The 19,548-nt window shown below is 37.5% G+C and overlaps 3 protein-coding genes across 4 annotated transcripts in view; 1 reads left to right on the top strand and 2 right to left on the bottom strand.

Moving 5' to 3' along the window:
* The window catches only part of LOC306851055 (histone-lysine N-methyltransferase 2A-like), a 32,311-nt gene extending 31,732 nt beyond the window's left edge, over window positions 1-579 (bottom strand). Inside the window, exon 1 of the mRNA XM_079387101.1 lies at window positions 297-579. Within this exon, the coding sequence (XP_079243227.1) occupies window positions 297-542 (246 nt within the window). The 5' untranslated portion in view covers window positions 543-579. The remainder of the gene's footprint in view (window positions 1-296) is intronic.
* A 1,888-nt stretch (window positions 580-2,467) lies between these two features.
* LOC306851807 (ubiquitin conjugation factor E4 A-like) lies at window positions 2,468-14,475 on the bottom strand. The gene is made up of 20 exons (XM_079388253.1): window positions 14,385-14,475; window positions 13,636-13,803; window positions 13,376-13,555; window positions 10,962-11,074; window positions 10,693-10,845; window positions 10,390-10,549; window positions 10,102-10,304; window positions 9,820-10,011; window positions 9,392-9,725; window positions 9,174-9,300; window positions 8,185-8,492; window positions 7,667-7,799; window positions 7,382-7,572; window positions 7,200-7,300; window positions 6,981-7,094; window positions 6,611-6,785; window positions 6,220-6,400; window positions 5,988-6,135; window positions 4,919-5,076; window positions 2,468-4,243 (listed from the first exon to the last, which is right to left on the bottom strand). The coding sequence occupies exons 2-20, from the start codon at window positions 13,760-13,762 to the stop codon at window positions 4,108-4,110; spliced, it is 3,234 nt and encodes a 1,077-aa protein (XP_079244379.1). The 5' UTR covers window positions 13,763-13,803; window positions 14,385-14,475; the 3' UTR covers window positions 2,468-4,107.
* Window positions 14,461-19,544, top strand: LOC306851808 (5-phosphohydroxy-L-lysine phospho-lyase-like). 2 transcript variants are annotated; one of them, XM_079388254.1, is made up of 12 exons: window positions 14,461-14,659; window positions 14,792-14,910; window positions 16,611-16,770; window positions 16,917-16,991; window positions 17,113-17,200; window positions 17,284-17,400; window positions 17,705-17,787; window positions 17,873-18,098; window positions 18,189-18,343; window positions 18,432-18,521; window positions 18,596-18,726; window positions 18,841-19,544. In XM_079388254.1, exons 1-12 carry the CDS (start codon window positions 14,601-14,603, stop codon window positions 18,879-18,881), a joined length of 1,344 nt encoding a protein of 447 aa, XP_079244380.1. In that variant the 5' UTR covers window positions 14,461-14,600; the 3' UTR covers window positions 18,882-19,544. The 2 variants fall into 2 exon arrangements, with proteins under 2 accessions (XP_079244380.1, XP_079244381.1); XM_079388255.1 differs by lacking the exon at window positions 14,461-14,659 and having other exon boundaries at window positions 14,799-14,910; window positions 16,592-16,770.
* The last annotated feature ends 4 nt before the right edge of the window (window positions 19,545-19,548 follow it).

Here is a 19,548-nt window from a genome sequence, read left to right as displayed (position 1 = left end):
GACATATGATGCTAGAACGCCTCAACACAGACATCAGACCCCTGAAGCACGGCAACATCAGTCATTAGTTAGGAATAGGTACATGTTTTGATGTGGGCTAGCTAGCAGTTTAGCCTGTCAGTTGTCCCACAGTGAGAAAAACAGCACATGGATGGAGGCATGTGTCTGCTGCGCAGTAAAATAACTCACTCTCTCTCTCACTGAGTAACTTAGAGCTGCTACACAGCCGCGGAGTTATTTGTAATTCCTGCATTGATCATGAAAGAGGCTAACGCTTTAGCCAGGGTCCCGCTTACCTCCCCGCTGCTGGAGCCGCTCGACTCCCCCAAAACATCCCGAAATTTCTGCAGGTTGCTTCCGATGGCAGCAGACACTTGCAACGCAGCGTCGAAACCGGGCCCGAGCCCGTTCGCGTTCGGATTAGTCCCCGTGCTGTTTCGGAGGGAAGCATTGACTCGAATTCGGCCCGCTTTCCTCCCGGTGCCCGAGCTGCTGCTCCCTCCGGGCCGAGCAGGGAACCGCCACCGACAGCTGTGCGCCATTTTACACTCTGCCTGCCTGCCCTAGGATCAGGAGCTCAGTGTGGGCGTAGCCCCGAACTAGCGATATCCGCACACGGCCGCTCTGGTCTAGCGGTCAGAATGGATTATCCATGTTTCGGGGTGGAGGTACCGAGGACCCCGACAAGATCCCAGCGCAAAGCAGGCTCAGTGATGTTTTTACGCAGGTTCGTCGGCGATACTCAAGGGAAGAAAAAAAAAACTGCGAAATGTAACACTTTTCATGTATCCTGCATATTTAAGTCTGAGAACTTAATTATATTAAATATTTAAGTTTTTAATCTATTTTTAGTTTGTAGAAATTGCATAAAATTGCGTAATTTCTGCACCCCTACCGTCAATAAATGGAATTGCAAAAATAGTGACTGTTTTCGCACAGGTTTCTTTGAACACGCCCCCATCTGCTATTTGTCAGCGAAACAGGTAGCCCCGCCCCGAGCTCACGCCATTGGTTGAAGCAATTAGGTAAAGCTAACTAGTTGTTTCTGCTGCAGTCCATAACTTTTGCCACTTTGTCGCTATCTCTGTTTGAAACCTGCCATTGCAGTTATTTGTGGAATTATCTTCATGACTCCTGGGGCAGATGAATCTAATGTTTTGAGGTGTAGTGTGTGGGGCTGTCAGTCAACGCACCAGTGTGGATATTCTGTACTTCGGAATTACAGATACTATGCCCAAAAATAAGAACTTTCACCAGAAAATATCATAGCAACAAATAAGTAACATATCTGCCAGTTTTGTTCTGATCAACCAAACCAAAAAGAAAAAAAAGATTTACAATAAATCTCACTACCAATGGTGATTAAATCTAACAATGGTTAGAAACAAAAGTTAACTCAGATTACATCAAACCCTGCAAATTGTTATACTTTGTTCTCAAATTGTTCATATTTAAAACATCAACATTGCATGACTACTAGTGAATTAGCCTTATCTGTACAATCTAATCTCTAATTGTCATACCATTCGAATTTCATCCAAATAAATTGTTCTTTTAACCTCCAAAAGCAAATTATGTTCCTTAGAACTCATTCTCTTTGAAATTGTAACGATTCCAGATTTACTTTTGGTGTTTTATGCTTTTTAATTTAGATAGGACAGTAGGTCGACAGGAAGCAAAGTGGGTGAGAGGGGGGTTGGGATCAGGAAAGGCCCATGAGCCCAGTAGCCCCTCACTGCAGAACAAAGATCCAGGGGGAGGGGTTGGAGCCACATCTAGGGGGTGGAGATTGGTAGGTTTAGGGGTGGGGATGGGTGGGTTTAGGGATCAGGGGGTGGAGACGGGTAGGTTCAGGTGTATGTAAGGTGGGAGGAGTTGGATCTAGATGGAGTTGGATCTGCAGTGAGGACCATCTCCATGAGCCAGGACTCCTTCTTTATGTCCTTCTTTCAGACATGACGTAGTAATGCAAAGAGGAATGGCGGCAAACTTGTTTTTCCCACAGAAACCGACCCGGAGGCTGTTTCATAAAACAAGTTTACCAAATAAGCCAGCCTTATTTCACTTAGTCTGGCTTATTTTGAACCAAATCAATTACTTGGTAAACTTGTTTTATGAAATAGCCCCCCAAACCACTGAAATTAGAAAACATTATTACAAGCTCACCGTTATTGGGAGAAGATAAGAAGATAGTTTTGAAAACTGATTGGTTAATTACACTAAAAAATGCTGGGTTAAATACAACCCAGCATGTGTTCTGTCCAATATTTACCCAGCACTGGATTGTATTTAACTCAACATTTTTTAGAGTGTACTTGCTCAATAATTGATTTTAGATCATTTTTAACAAAAAAAAATAAAAAATAAAAATACACACTTTAGCTTTAAATAAGAAATCTTATGAAACTTCTAATTTCCAAGCTTGCATACACAAAATTACAATAAATGCATGGAAGCTTTTGACTTAATATTTACAAAACCTTTTAAAAACATTTACACATCATTGCTTTTCATTTTAGAAATTTTAATTACAATACATTGATTTATCCAATATTGTGCAATAAATCCATTAGCACATTTAATATACAATAATAAAAAAAAAAAGTTGCCAACAAAATTAACATCAAGAAAGCATGCTGTTATTTGCGTCAGTTTGATTTTAGTTAGTTAGCAGAATCATTCATCTAAGACCAATGTAGAAAGTCTGGTTGTTCTATATTCAAGAGAGACATCTTAGCATGTACATTATATGACTACTGTCCATAATGATATTAACTCAAATTTTATTCAACAAAAACGAGTTCAATTAAAAGAGACAATCTAACAGACAAAAATATCTCAATAGGGTCTAAAGCTTTCAGTTTGCTTTGAGAATCCCTGGGGTCAGGTTTATTGATTGGGTGAGGTCTTGAAAATATGAGGGAATAAAGACTTAAAACCAACTAACACTCACTGAAATGAACAATTCAGTGAAAATCAAACTGCAGACATACCCTAAACCACTTGACTTGTCAATCTAATGCAACTCTCTCACAACCAAAAGCAGTGATTGGACAGTGTCTTATCAATGTCATCTTTTAAGACAAATGTCAGTAGCAAGGTCCATCCACCCAGAGCATGCAGTTTTGCAACTGTTAACAAGAGACATGATGTCATTCTGCATGAGAGGAGGTCATAAGGCTGACTCAGAAGTCAAAGAAGTCATTACTTAGGACATACTGCACTGTTAAAAGACACAATGGATTCTTGTAAAGTGTGCAGGGGTATTTCCAAACATTTCAACAAGAGCTCAATATTCTTAACGAGTCTCATAAAAGTGTGTGTTACAGCAAATGCTTCTTGAGCTTCAAGCATAAAATGTCTGTAATGAACAAAAACATTTTGACAAATGTTAAAGCTACCAACCATTCCACGAAGAATTCGACGTGTTACTGCTGTGTTATTGAACACAGATGCCTTTAAAACCAATAGGTACAACCATATAAACTGAAACTCGGTGGTATTTAATGCTGATGATGTTAGCAAAATATTTAATGATAGTTTAATCTCTTTTGCAGCCAACATTGGTTTGCTTTGATATTTTAATCAATACTGCCACAACTCCCTCCTTAATATCAAATGAGGCCACAACTCTTCCTCTGTAGTATCAAATGAGGTACGCTGTTTATATTCTAACTTAAAAAGTTAACAAATAAGTGATGCATATAAAATATTCCATGCATATGCGTCAGAGGTTGGGCAAATGCACTGAACAAGTAAGCAAACCTCACGTATGCTGTTATCTGTCTATAAGCCCGAGTTTCATTTCCCACAGTGAACATATTTGCGAGGCAAAACGTAACAGAAAAAGTGACTCCGGTTATTGCGTTCTGTCTGCGGAGACCTCAGACCTCTGAGGAGTTTGAAAGAACAGATAGCCGAATACGCTACAGTGATATGGAGATTTGCATTTGACCTTTGAGGAGCACACTAACACCATGAATGCAGGTGTGCTCCTCCGAATGTGGTTAAATGTTCTCGTTTCAAAAGCTGTATGAGAGCAGCCAGAAGCATCTGAATGCAGTCATACAGAGCATGCCTGGTGCTGGGGGATGGGAGTGATGTGCTTTAGCCACTAGGTCCCATTTGCTGGTTGCTTTGCTTATGATCAGCAAGCCACTTCAAGATCTGTTGCCTGAGCTCTTCATTGGGCCTGATCTGGTCCATGGTGAGCGGACTGCGGTTGAAAGGGTCTGTCTGGTCGCTAGAACAAAAAAAGACAAAACAAACACTGCTATTAAGACTTTTACCTAATCAAATAACAGTGTCGTTAACTAAAACTATTACAATTGTTTTCTGTAAAGCTGAAAAAAAATAAAATGTTAAACATTAGATGAAAAACTTTAACAAAAAAATTGAAAATGTTGCCTTGGTAGCTAAAGGTTAAGTACTAAAATGACTAAAACTGAAATAAAAATGAAAGATATACAGAATTATTTACAAAACCGAAAACTAATAAAACAAAATCCAAATGTGCATAACAAAATCACTAAAACAAACTACAATTAAAATATAATACTTCATTCAGAAAGTTAATAAATACTATAACAGTATTTAATAATACCCAGTATCAAATAGTGTTGTAAACATGTATACATTTTTTGTTTTAATTTGAAAGTTTCAATAATTTTGTTGTGTTTTTATCATTTTTAGCAGTTTTTTTAATATGCATATATAGTTTTTATTAATTTTTATTGCTGTATTAGTTATTTTAGTACATCAAGTAAATAAAATGACTAAATGAACTAAAATAAAATGACAAAGCTAGCTGGAATAGTTATTCAAATTAATTTTCAGTTAACATTTATTTGAGGTTATGAAAATGTTTTTTATTGGGTTTAATTTTAGTTTACTATAATAATCCTGATACACGTCTCACCTTAGTAAGTGCCGTGCTATTGTTGAACGGTCCACTGTGACGTTTGAAGAAGGCAGCAGCACCGGATCAAGCATCAAGGTAGACATGATGGGATCCAGAAATTCATCCGGAGCATCAGAGTAGGTCTCCTCTTCTTGCTGATGCCTGTCTGCAAGTGACTGAAAGAGACACAGCAGGGTTACCATAAACACTTAAACACCCATGACTTCCTGAGAAAGGTGTGAAGACCATTTCAAGGACGTAAACAATAACAAAGGTGTTGGAACGCTACTGCGAATGTCTGGTCCTGAAGCATTTCCGGTAGCACCACTTTTAAATCTCAGATCTATCAAAACCTACAGCGCATCCTTTTTAAGTCTATTGAAAACGCAAGTTAGGTATTTAAAAAAATAAAACAAATAGAATTACCCTTTAAATATGACTGAGGTACAAACTTACAAAGAACATTAAAAGTAATGTTCCGGACGGCTCTGATTGATGCTGCGTGCATGTGCACGAGAGATGGCGGTAAACGTGTATCGCAGTCGGGATGCTTACAATGAACTCCTCAGCAGAAAAGTTGGGATCATTTGTTTGTACAATGGATGACATCAATTTTATGTTCGGGTTAAACTGAAGCAAGACAAACAGTGTTACTTACTATCTTATCATGGTTAGTGCTAAGATGTCCGGGGAGGTTTTTGGTGGACATTTCACTTGCATTGCTGGGTCAGTCTGTATGTCTACGCATTCATTTTTATTTGTACAGCGCTTTTCACAATACATATCGTTTCACTGCAGCTTTACAGAACAAAAACAAGAACTTTTCCTTACCTTTATAAATTAATGTTAGTTCCAGCCCAGAGGGATCACCCAACCACCGAGCAACAAGGATCTAATTTTAATTTCGACATTTTAAACAGCAGGATTAAATAAATGAATCGCAATCCGACTGTGCAGCAAGCGCCTGCCGCCATTGTTTTGAATGCGCTCAAACACTAACCGGAAACGTCCGAGGAACAAAGACGTCACTTCCTTATACCGCCGAATATCCATTGAAATGGTCTATATGCATAGTGATTAAATTAACCTTAATTTTATCTGCTAAAAGACTGAAAGATACAATCATGTCGCCAGGCTTGTTGATTTTCTTGAGTACGCGGACAGTTTGGCAGAACAGAGTGGGTGAATATGACCTTCCATCTTTTGGAACAGTGGTGCAGAAATTTTCTTCATCTCTGTGTACAAAGCAGCATCCATAACAGTTAATGTTATTCTTAAAAAAATAAAGAAATATAGAAATATGTAATCAAAGAGCCTACCCCAGGTTTAGGTAAATAGTACAGATGTCCGACACTAGCTGCTGGGGTTTGAAGTCAAATTCACTGAAGTCTTTCACTTTTAGGGAGCCCATCTTGGGGCCTACCAGGTGCTGTAAAAAGTAGTTGAGCATAGAGATGATCCTCTCAGCAAGAAAGGGATGAACAAAAAGACCTTTTATTTCTGGAGGGGGAAAATAAAAAGTTTCATGAAAAGTCTGAGTTTTAGTGTCATTTTGTATTTCCTAGTACACGTAAAGCCAAGTGTTTCACTCAATAATCATAAAACCCTTCTGTTCAGGTCTAAATTGGTCAGATAGTTTATGACCCCCCAAAAAAAAATTCTGTGATGTGTTAATATTTTAATGCATTTGGTTACTTTTGCATCTCTTACCAGATGTGAGGAAAGCCAAGGTGCCAATGGTCTCATTTGACATGATGTTGTGGAAGCGACCCAGCTGTCCGAACATCTGCAGACTAGATTCTTTCTCTCTGCGGGCGTCAGGGGCCAGACTGTCCCACTCCCCCCGATCCCTCTCCAGCTGGAGGATTTTGATCTTACTTAAGTACTGGAAGGAACAGATGCACTTGTGAGTGTCGCATCTTTAATCAGTCAATTAAATATTCCTGATATCAACTATTTCAAGGTTAATATGTTAATGTAATTGAACAACCAAGCTAAATTGAACAAACAAAATGTGTTACCAGTATAAAAAGTTGGGATTTGCATAAAACAAAAGCAATCTGCCTAGGCAGACAAGTACCTGTATAGCCTCGTCAAGTAAGAAGATGGCATCGTTCATGAGGAGATTGAGAAACCTCAGGAAGAGTGGTGGATTCATGGCTTCAAGATTTTCAGATGCATAATCAGCAAGATGCTGAGAGGAAACAAAATGTGTGTGAAATTGCATGCAAGGGATGAACAAAATTTCAAAGCAACCTAAATAGTATTTCTAATATTAAAACATCTGTCTGGTTCTCACCTTAATGCTCTCCCTGTAGCTCTCTTCTCCCCACATATACTTCAGAATGGCATACATTGGTCGTCTGTAATTAAACTTCTGCTCAAACTGATGAGGATCACCTGAGAAACAACCCATTGACAAAATCTAATAAAGGATGTTACAATCAAATTAACAACAGAAAAATAACTCCAGAAACTGACCAGTGAACTCTATATCCACAAACACTGTAATGAGGGCTTCAGCAAGTTGGGGTGCATGCCGATATGTGCTGAACACCCTTTTGCGCTGGAACATGATAGGCTGGACAGCGCCAGGTGACAGAGTCTCCATATGGGGCATCACAGCTTCAAGAACCTCTGCCAGTTTTGCCCGCAAATGAGGATTCTTCATTCTGTGAATAAATAACCTAGAGTAAACAACAAGCCACATGGAATGCAACAAAAAAAAAAAAAGCACGAGAAACTCAGCATTACTCCGGCTCACACCTATCAATGTTGCCCATGAACACAGTGATGAAGGTCAGGACATGTTCTAAGCTTTCCGCCGAGGACTCCAACACCTCGTCAGCAAAGCGGCGGAGGAATATGAAGAAATCGCCCATGTTTTCGGCAAAGAATTCTGTGAAAGTCAAGAGATTGGTGTTTTTAAAAAAATTGCAGCCCACTTGGGTATATAAATAAAACAGGTAATTGTGACTGTTTATCTCACAATTCAGACTTTTTGCTTGCGATTCTAAGTTTACATCTCAAAATTTTGCCTTTTTTTCCCCCTCTGAATTCTGTTTACACCTCACATTTTTTGTTTCTGCCACAGAATAAAAAAATTAAAAAGGCAATTGCGTGAGGACTTTTTTCCTCACAATTTCAAGGTATAGAATCAAGATAATAAACTCAGAATTGTGAGGGAAAATAAGTCAGAATTGCTTTTTTATTTATTTATTTTTAATTCAGTGGTGGAAACGAGCTTGTTTACTGAAAAGGAACACAAAAACATAGGGGGATACCTGGCACAAAGCATAGCAGGCTGTTTTCTAGTGCAGGTAAGGGAAAGGTGAGAGGGATGTGCTCAGGCCCCTGGTTGCCCAGGCTGAGCTGAACCAGCAGGGCGGCACAGGAGGCTTGGAGGTTGAGGCAGTTTTGTAGCATGGCGGGCTGCGAGGTAGCAGCCTTGGTAGAGAGATAGACGGTCATGAGGCGTTCAAACTGTTCCCGTAGCTCTGCTGCTGCGGGGCCTCCACTGAGCTGCGTGTCCCGCCACGTCCCCTGAAGCCGGTGTAGAGACTGATTCATCTTCACCATCTGATCATGAAGTCTGACAAACAAATACCATTAAAGCATATGGTTATTTTCTGCAAATCAGTGCTTCCCACATAATGCAGCTGGGTTCATCACTACACCCCCATAACTGGTCCAAACTACATACATTAAAAGAAGAAACAATAAAACAATAATACTATTTTTGTACATATTTTCTTGTTTTAAATATTTAATTTAACTTGGATGTTAATTCAGTAACTATTCTGACAAAGTCTCTAGAGAGTTCAATCAGCAAATGTTTTGTCAGACTGATTCAAACTGATACCTTGTGAGTTATGAATAATTCAATTGATCATTAAATTGAGATGGTAAAGACATTGTTACAATAGATTTCTATTTCAAATAAATGCTCTTCTTTTGAAGTTTCTATTCATAACATTTTTTATTTTCACAAAAATATAAGCAGCACAACTGTTTTCAACATTGATAATAATAAGAAATATTTCTTAATCACCAAATCAGAATATTAGAATGATTTCTGAAGGATCATGTGACACTGAATATTGGAGTAATGGCTGCTGAAAATTCAGCTTTGCCATTACAGGAATACATTACATTTTAAAATATATTTAAAAAGAAATCAGTTATTTCATATTACTTTATTTTTGATCAAATAAATGCATTTATATATACTTAAATATACGAGTGTCATGACTCTTTCGTAATGAAGTATTACCTATGGAAGCCCAGGTGCATGGTAAGCTGTGTAAGGATGAGATTTTCTGTGAGAAGGCTGTATGATTGGGAAAATTCAACTGTTTGTTGAGGGGGTACAGGTATCAGACATGTCTCCTTGTCCAGACCTGTAGGGTTAGGTATATTTTAGAGTTCAGATTGTTATTTCTGAAGAGAAATGCAAGGTATTGTCTGGTAGGTGAAGCACAGGCCAGTCACCTCTTGCGTGCACGTTTCTGTTACGCCGCTCTTCCTCACTCAGCTCCTTAAGCAAGCAGTACGTGGGGTTAAAGGTCAGGAGTTTGGGCGAGTAGGGTCGAGAAAACGGTTGGCAGAGCTTGAGCAGTGCAGCGCCCAAATTTAAGAAGAATGCATCCGTAGCGTACATTTGGAAGAATATCTCGGGCATCTGGTTTGCCCAGATTTTTGCCCGCCCCATGTTGGCCTGCAGGCAGCCACCCAGCCACGAGAGCAGCAGGTGGCGCGTCTCGCTGGACTGCTGAAGCAAGTTTTTCAGGATCTGATACAGCTTATCATGAAATTGCCCCATAAACTAGCATAGGGGAAGACAAGAAATGAAAGGGAATAAGTGGCTGGCTTCATGTCATCAAGCTTGAAAACCATGCTTTTTTACATTTTGTGCTCACCTGGTGTATATTTGACTCTTGAACCTTCATTTCCTGTGGGCTGGAACGAGAAGGATTGAGGAAAAAGCCATGGTTCTCAACCACACCAGGGGTTTTCAACAGACAAGAAATATTTAGGATTGCTCCCAGAAGCGTTTTCTGATACTGAATCCCACTGTTAGGATCTTTGGGCTGAATATGCTCCATTAAAACCTAGGATCAGAATATTATCATGCAAAAAATGTTTGATCTGTATGAAAGAAACTGCAATAACGTTAGCATTAATGAGCATTGGATCCGAACCTTAGAAATATCCTTTTGCCGACTGAAGTACAGGAGAATTTCCAGGTAGGAATACAGCAGCAGCTGACAAAGGTCTAAGTCTTTGACCCGGCCTTGGAAAATATCAAACACTGGCACCATAACCTCCCCAAAGGTCCGTACTTCTTGGTCAGCCAACAGACTAGCGATAACCTCCTCCAAAAACTCCACAACTTCCTCAAACTCTGCAGAGATCACAAACAAAGTCAAACACATGGAATTGGTTCAGGACCTTCAAACATATCATGTGACCACAAATGTGACACTTACGGGCTCCTCTCACAGCCTCCAGCAACAGGTCTAGAAGCTGTTCATACACGTTCTGACTGATGTAGATCTCTGGAGTCAGCAGAACAGTGCGGGCATTGGACAAAGTCAAATCTTTGCAGTGCACAGCATATGATAACAGCTTCTCTGGGACTTTAGTGATCTGTGTTGATTTGAAGAACATTAACACATTGCATTTAGCACAAACAATGCAATCAAGCAAATAGACAGTGCAATAAGCAGCCACATTTCATTCTTTTGGCACAACCGAATAGGCCAACAAAGTATATAGTCTGCTGAAAATACCTCCTCTTTAGCTCTACGGTAGCAGGCGTAAAGGTACGGTATGGCACATTTCTCTCCTGCATCACGGTCTGCGGAGAGATTCACTACACTGCAGGAGGTCATGTAAATGAGATGGTTTCCCGGCTCTTGCAAAAGCAGCCTGCTGAACAAAGCCTGGAGGAGCAGAATATTATTCTTATTCAAAGTTCAAAATATACGTGTGCCAATGTGTATATACAATTTATCTGGTATTATGCAAATCTGGAAAAGAATGATACATTAGCATGTACCTGTTCTATGGTGTCCATGTTAAGCCAGTCCTGGCCATCAAGATCAGCGGCCATTTCCTCAAGGTATACACAGCGTGCTGGGATGCCATTACCACCTCTTAGACTGGGGTCAGCTGGAAAGATATAATTTTAATACAACAATAAATGCATTCTTAGTGCTTATTATGAACACCCATATTCACTACAGTTCAAACGTTTTGGGGTTTTCCATATTTTTGAAAGAAGCATCTTATGCTCATTAAGCCTGCATTTATTTGATTAAAAATACAGGAAAACTGTAATATTGTGAAATATTATTACAATTTAAAGTAAGCGTTTTCATTTTAATATATTTTAAAGTGTAATTTATTCCTGAGATGGCAAAGCTGAATTTTCAGTAACCATCACTCCAGTCTTCAGTGTCGCATTATAATTCATAAATCATTCCAATATGCTGATTTTATTATCATCAATGTTAAAAAACAAGGGTAGGTATAAGGGTATAAAGGTAGGTTCACCCCAAAATGAAAATTCTGTCATCATTTACTCCCCCTTTGTTATTTCTTCTGTGGTACATTAAAAAGATATTTCAATATTTTTGATTGTTTTTTTCCCCTCATACAATGGAAGTCAATATTAACCAAAAGCAAAACAGTCTTTTGTATTCTGCAGAAGAAAGAAAGTCATACAGATTTGGAGCAACATAAGGCTGAGTAAATGATGACATTTTAAATTTTGGGTGAACTTTCCCTTCATTATTTTTGTTGGAACCCCTGATACTTTTTTCAGGATTATTTGATGGATAGAAACTTGTAATGGAATGGAAATCTTTTGAAACATTATAAATGTCTTTACTGCCGCTTTTGATCACTTTCATGTGTCCTTGCTGAATAATAGCATTTTCTACCTTACTGTCCTGTAACTTTTGAAAAAAGATTAGAATTTAGGGCTACAGGGGGCTCAGATATCACATTATATCGATGTGTTAGATCGATGTGGAGGATAAAGATAAAGACACAAATGAGAGAAACAAAAATGACGTAATGTGCCTAACTGCAGTGGATGAGGTCATCTTCAGCACTGCCTGGAAAATGCATGTCATCGTGATAGGATCACCTAATCTGAGATCATCGAGACATCTGTCATCTACAATCTAATAATCAGTTCTTTCCAAACTATACACAAGTACACTTCAGCATACACATGAAATGGATTAATTATGGAGAGTATCTAAAAAAAGTTCTCAGCTGGTAGGTTATCGTACCCAGAAATGTGTCAAGTCTCTTCTGGTAGGGTCATGGACAGCAGGGGAAACAATGCTAAATGCAACTAATAGTACAACTTAAAGAGTAAGTTTGCTGATTATCAAGCAGCTTTATACTTTTACAATGTTTGGTAGTATAAGTAAATGAACAATGTATTATTTTTCTGTGATACCTGCACCAAGATATCCATATTTATGTCTCAGCAAAAGTCCATTTTGTCAGCAAAAGACTTCAGAATAAGCTTTCTGTGAAAACTACAGACCGTACTTTAGCATTTTTTTAGCATCCCCGCCCACAGATAGTCTAATTAAGCCCAGTGCAGTATGGGTGTTGACATTTTCCTACATTTTTTCTCTAATCATGTAGCACCAATAAAAAAAAAAAGAAAATCATGTTTATATATTTCATGGACAGCCAGCTTTTGTTAAAACCCCATCTTGCCAGCATTAATTAAAAAAAGGGTTTTAAAAGGAAGGAGAAAATGTTTTGCATCCAATCATATGAAACCAATATAAACTAATATGAAAAGCTAGCTAAATTAGGCACATGCAAAACTAAATAGGATAAAAGAAACAAAGTCATACTATGTTAAAAAGCTGTTGTTAGCTCCACTAAACTATTATTTATATGTTTTGCATTTATTAAAATTATAATGAATACAATATTTGTGTTTGCTGCTTGTGTTAGTGACAGAAGAGTGACAGAATCACAGTAAAGACAAATGTAATTTTACAATAGATTGCCATTTCAAATAAATATTGCTCTTTACCATGGTTTCTACAAATATATTAAGCAGCAGCACAACTGTTTTCAACACTGATAATAAGAAATATTTCTTGAGAATTAAATCGGTTTATTAGAATGAATTATGAAGGATCAAGTGATGTTGAAAATTCAGCTTTGCCATAAAATACATTTTAAAATATATTCAAATAGAAGTTATTTGAATAGTTATATCAAATTGTAATAATATTTTACAGTATTTCTGTAATAAGTGTGACTTTGATGAGCATAAGAGACTTCTTTCAAAACATTTAAAAACATCTGACAACAAACCTTTGAACAGTAGTGTACGTTTATGATCATATAAGAAACTATATGTTTTGAGTTAAAACCATTCACAGTCAATAAACAGACAGGTCTCATAACCAGTAGGTGTTAAACACTCACTGTTGTCCAGAGTGATGAGAAAGATCCTCTGGATCATGTGGTTGACGTTGAGCTGCTCGCAGAGCTCCTGTCGTGAGCGGAAAGATCGGCTGATCTCTGCCACGGAGTCATCATTTTCATCGATGCTGTCAGACACAACAGAGTTGTCGGACTCAGACTGGCTCTCTCCTGAATCTACAGCTGTAGGGAAAACAATTATAAAGTGCCATTAAATTAGTGCCATGCTTCAAGTAGAGTGCTGCTTATTACCAAGACCTTACATTGTTGCTCAGATTGACGCCGTTGCTTTTGGCCAGATGCAAACTGTTTTGCGTCAGCGAGGGAACTGAAGAGCGCTGCGAAGGGGTTTTGAGAGATGTTCTGATTGTTATTGCCCTGGTCTGTCATTTCCCTGGAGCACGTCCTCCATCAACAGGTGTTTTCACAGCCTGTAGGGAAAAAAATTGTGAATTAGAGCTAGCATCTAATCCAACTCCTAAAACCAGCTGAAATCCATCTAGGTAAATCATAAAGTCCATCTGGAAAAACACTGTACATTTAAGTGCAAGATGACTCACTATAACGATATATTTACTCCTCTGACGAGTCATTAACGAATATGAATAGATTAATTCACCTGTGAGTCATATTCAAGCAACACAACATATCAATAATGACCTCACAATAACCAGCATGACTGCAAATTAGTGTCAAGTATGCTAATTTGCTACACATACGTGTCATATAATCGCTGCAGTGAATCAGACTACAACAGACAGACACTAAGAGGTCTCAAAAGATGTGCAATGAATGTAAACCTAGATAAACAGGAGCTTGATAGCTGTCAAAGACACTGACAGATCTCCTTGCTAGCTGTCAGGTGTCTTAAGCTAGCTGAGTAACTAGCGACACGCTTAGGAACTGACAGCGGGCTGGTAATGTAATAAAGCAACTCAAGGCAACGTAAAGTAAATAATACATTAAATAGCAGAAGTACGTTGACATATATCAACGCAGACGCATGCCATACCAAGTTTCGCGTTGAAATGTGGAAAACCCGATGTGATCCAGTCCAGTCCAACAGATCCAGAAGCGACGCTGCGCGTGACGTCATCAGCAGTGGACGAGACTGTCGGCTGTTTTTTTAATGTTTCTTTTTTTCTCTTTTCTGCAGTTCAAAGTCTTGTCAGATATCTCTTGGCTGTAAACAGTCAAGTGCAGCAGACAACAAAACCGTATCGTTGGAATGGCTCTGGAAGTTTTTCATAAAGATGAGACTTTGCAAATGCGCAGGAAGCTGATTGGGTAAATTGGATTAAATATTACACGTCGCGCTTTTATAAGGCCTGGTGTTGTTTTTGATTTTTTTATTTGATAAATGCACTTTATGAAACCGTTGTTCAGATTAAATACTCTCTCTCTCTCTTGTATTTTCAGGCAGTCCTGCAGACTCTTTTTCTCCCATGATCCCGTGAAAATAGTGAGAGCACGGGGTCAATATTTATATGATGAGAATGGCATGCAGTACTTAGACTGCATTAGTAATGTTCAACATGGTAAGCACATTTTGACATTCCTGCTGCAGTATATAGGGACCTATATTTACTTTCACATTGTTATATAAAAGTGTCATAAGTGTCATTACATATATATATTCTATGTGTGTGTACGTGTGTATACATACATACATACACACACACACACACACACACAATATATTTAAAGAATATATTAATATATTCTTTAATATATTTTAATAAGTACAGGTTAGAATAACTAACTAAATTTGTTCCAATTTTACATATTTTTATATATGTATTATTTACACACACACACACACGTTTGTTTTTGTGAAAAGTGGGGACATCCCATAGGCGTGATGGTTTTTATATTGTACAAACTGTATGTGCTATATATATATATATATATATATAAAATTATTTTTTAAGTCACATCTTTGCTAACTTATTTACTAACTAACTTTATATTAAATGAAAAATCACATAAACTGCTGTCCAAAAGCTTGGGGTCAGTCAGATTTTTTTAATGTTCTTTTCTAAAAGTCTCTTATGATCACTAAGGTTGCAATTATTTAATCAGAAATACTGTAAAAAAAAAATAATATGGAGAAATATTGCAATTTAAAATAAATATTTAAAATTTTAATGTTTTAAAATGTCATTAATTCCTGTGATACAAAGCTGAATCTTCAGCAGCTGTTACTCCAGAGTCATATGATCCTTCAGAAATCATTCTATAAGCTTATCTGGTGCTCAAGAAACATTTCAACTCATTATCAATGTGGAAATCAGGTATTGTGCTTAATATTTTTGTGGAAATCATTATACATTTTTTTTTCAGGATTTATTGAAGAATAGAATGTTCAAAAGAACGGCAATTTATTTGAAATATGATTGTTTGAAATTTGAAAATTATTAACATCTTACTGTCGCTTTTGATCATGCATCCTTCCTGGATAAAAGTAATCATTTCTTTCAGACAGATCACAAACCTTTGAATGGTGGTGTGCATTTCAAATAGTAGTCTGAACACATCTACAAATTATAGCTGAAGAAATAATTATCTGATGAGTTTACAATGCAAATACAGTTTTATGCAAAAGTTTGGGCACCCCTCTGAGGCTGCATAATAATGTGCTTTTTCTTTATAAGACAAGATCGTAGTGATATGCTCTTTAGTTTCTAGAGAAAGCTGGATAATGTTACGTTTTTCAGCTTTTCAGAAATTCTTAGTGTAGAAATAGAATTGACAGTGAAAAATAGGCTGTGCAAAAGTTTGGGCACCCTCTCAGTTGTGTGGATTTAAATATCTAGTCGCTTAATGCTGATTGATTGCAACACAAAATTGATTTGATTGATTCAGTGAACCTTTAACGCTGCAAACACAGGTGCAACTAATCATGAAAAAGGATATTTAAGGTAGCTGATTGCTAGTTGTGCTTCTCCTTGATCTCTGTGGGGAAAGTAGCAACATAGGAACCTCAAAAAAGATTAGAAATTGAAATTATGATAATCATCAGGGGTGCCCTGATAACCTTTGCACAAAACTGTCAAATATATTCCCTAACAGATCTACAACATTTCTGTCTGCATACCATAGTTAATGTTACTGTAGTAAAACCATGACAAATTTCCTTAATATGTATGCTTTTGGAAACGTAATTCAACTCTTGTCATCATCCCACTGAATTTTAAATAGGCTTTACAGAGCACTTAGAGGAATTTTGTCTTTGCAGTGGGACACAGTCACCCCAGCATCACTCAGGCCGCTGCTGCTCAGATGGATCTTCTTAATTCAAACACTAGATTCCTCCATGATAATATAGTTCTGTACGCAGATCGACTGTCTGCCACTCTGCCAAAGAAACTTTGTGTCTTTTATTTTGTCAACTCAGGGTAAGTAGCTCTGATGATTATACAGTTTAAAAGAAATATTCTTTTATTAAACAGAGTGTAAAATGACAATATACGCATACCATACATAATACATTACACAACCTCTAATTATATATACTTATTTGGATTTGTGTCATCTTCTGAAGATCAGAGGCTAATGATCTTGCCTTGAGAATGGCCCGTCAGTATACCCAACATCGGGATGTCATTGTGCTAGATCAGTAAGGTTTACCTAACTTTTTAAATGTGAAACTGTGAACAGTTATGATTCTTATATCAGTAGGTAATGAACAAATAGCTACATTAGACTTATTTTTGTGTCATCTTTACTTGTGTCTCCAGTGCATATCATGGACATCTCACCTCACTCATCGACATCAGCCCGTACAAGTTCCGGAAACTGGAGGGCCAAAAAGAGTGGGTGCATGTGGTGTGTACAGGACATAGAAACAACTTTTAAACCAATAATTTACGACTCTTTGCTACATGTGATTCATTCTTGCTTAAATACAGGCACCTCTTCCTGATACTTACCACGGTATCTACCGAGAAGATCATCCTGACCCAGGACAGGCATATGCAGACACTGTGAAAAGTCTTATTGAAGAGGCACATAAGAAAGGCTGCAAGGTATGGTAGGAAAAACAAAGTTGTAAAATGTTTTGACTAAAATATACTGATCGTCCTTCTTAAAGGGATAGTTCACCCAAAAAATACTCACTCTCATCATGTCATTCCAGATCTGTAGGACTTTCTTTCTTGTGTGAAACACAAAAGAAGATATTTTAAATATATCTCAATATGTTAGTCAATGGTGACCGGTGTTGTTTTGGACCCCGCTGACATTCATTGAATTGACAAAGTCATATGAGTTGAGTAAATAATGACAGAATGTAAATTTTTGGGTGAATGATCCCTTTAATTTTGTCCATAGATTTCATCTTTTTTTGCCGAGTCTTTACCCAGTGTTGGTGGCCAGATCATTTTCCCAACTGGTTATTGTAAAAGAGTAGCAGAGTAAGTCTCCTTGTCATTTTTGTTGAGTGACTTTACTCGTTATTCAGGAATTAAGCGACACGCAACATTGTATTTTTCTCCTCAGATACGTTCATGAAGCAGGAGGAGTTTATGTGGCAGATGAGATTCAGACTGGCTTCGGTCGTGTTGGGAGTCATTTCTGGGCTTTTCAGCTTCAAGGTGAAGACTTCTGCCCTGACATTGTGACTATGGGCAAACCAATAGGCAATGGTCATCCTATTGCGTGTGTGGCCACTACAGAGGAAATAGCTGCTTCTTTCACAGCCAATGGTGTGGAGTACTTCAACACAGTGAGAACCATAATGCCTCTGTGATAATATATGTAGCTTTACATCCATTGAAGAGCTTAAGTAAATATTTAACCGTTTTGACCCATGCAGTTTGGTGGTAACCCAGTATCCTGTGCCATTGGTCTGGCAGTGATGGATGTTATAGAGAAAGAAGACCTCAGAGGCAATGCTTTGCGTGTCGGAGGTCATCTTAAACAGCTGCTCCATCAACTTCAGACTAAACATCCACTCGTCGGAGATGTGCGGTAAGTAGTGAAAATCAATATTTATTGAGATCATGCTGTAATCTCAAAGAAGAACATTAGCAGATATATCTTTTGTTCTTTTTTGCAGTGGTGTTGGACTGTTTATAGGTATGGAGCTAGTTAAAGACAGAGCGTCCAGAAAACCAGCAACAGAAGAGGCAGCACATCTTGTACGAAGGTACTGACAATTTCTGTTCTTTCTCAACTAGCTACAATTACCTGATAACCAACTGCCCATTTTGATTTGTTCAGGCTGAAAGAGGAGCGTATAGTTATAAGCACAGATGGACCGTGGGACAGTGTCATCAAATTCAAACCTCCAATGTGCTTCAGTATTGAGGATGCTGAGAGAGTCTCTACATGCATTGACCAAATTCTCGGAGGTTGGTAGTAATTTAACAGTTAATTCAGCATGTGGTAACTGATTAATCTGACTTATTTTCATTTTGTTTAAAATAATAAAGTGAGAAATTGACAGTTTGTCTTTGGACTTACAGAACTGGAGGATTCCCATCAAAAAGAGAACTGCAGAAGTTGAGGTTTAAAAAACATGAAAATATTTTTCAATGTAGTGCTAGAGCAAACATTCATAATTTAATTTAATAAATAATCTTCACGTGATTTTCATTCTTGAATATAAACCTGTTTATATTCAGAATTCAGTTATAAATACTTGCAACAAAAAGATAAATAAATTCACTCTTGCTACACATCTGACTTTTATCTGAATAAAAAGTTTTAACATGAAATCACACCTCTACATAGAGTTTTCCAGGAAGTAGTGTAACTATGCTTTCATACTTTACAGCCATACAACAATATAAATCACTTTAAACCTGATTGTACACATACTTCAGTATCCATAATCTTTATATTACATTTGTACTCAAATTGTTTTTTTTATTACATAACATTACATTACTCAAAAGTGTTGTGGTTGCATTAAATAATGACAACGATTCAATAATAAATGTGGTTACTGACAAGAAAAGCATGTTTACCCTTTTGTCAATTTTTCTGCAAGATGTACGACAATCTTTATAACTGTTTACAAAATAGTTTAAATTATCTGTTTTAGCCACAGACTGTGATCTCTGGCAGAGAGGAGGGTTTACTGGTATGCAGTTTTATTTTACATTAAAAAATTAATTAATTAGCATTGTACAGTAAATGTTAAATTAATAAATTAACTAAATGTTTTACCT

The sequence above is a fragment of the Barbus barbus genome (assembly GCF_936440315.1).
Source record: "Barbus barbus genome assembly, chromosome: 31".
NCBI classification, from domain to species: domain Eukaryota; kingdom Metazoa; phylum Chordata; class Actinopteri; order Cypriniformes; family Cyprinidae; genus Barbus; species Barbus barbus.
The sequence above is the reverse complement of the archived record's forward strand: the minus strand, read 5'-3'. Positions and strand labels throughout refer to the sequence as shown.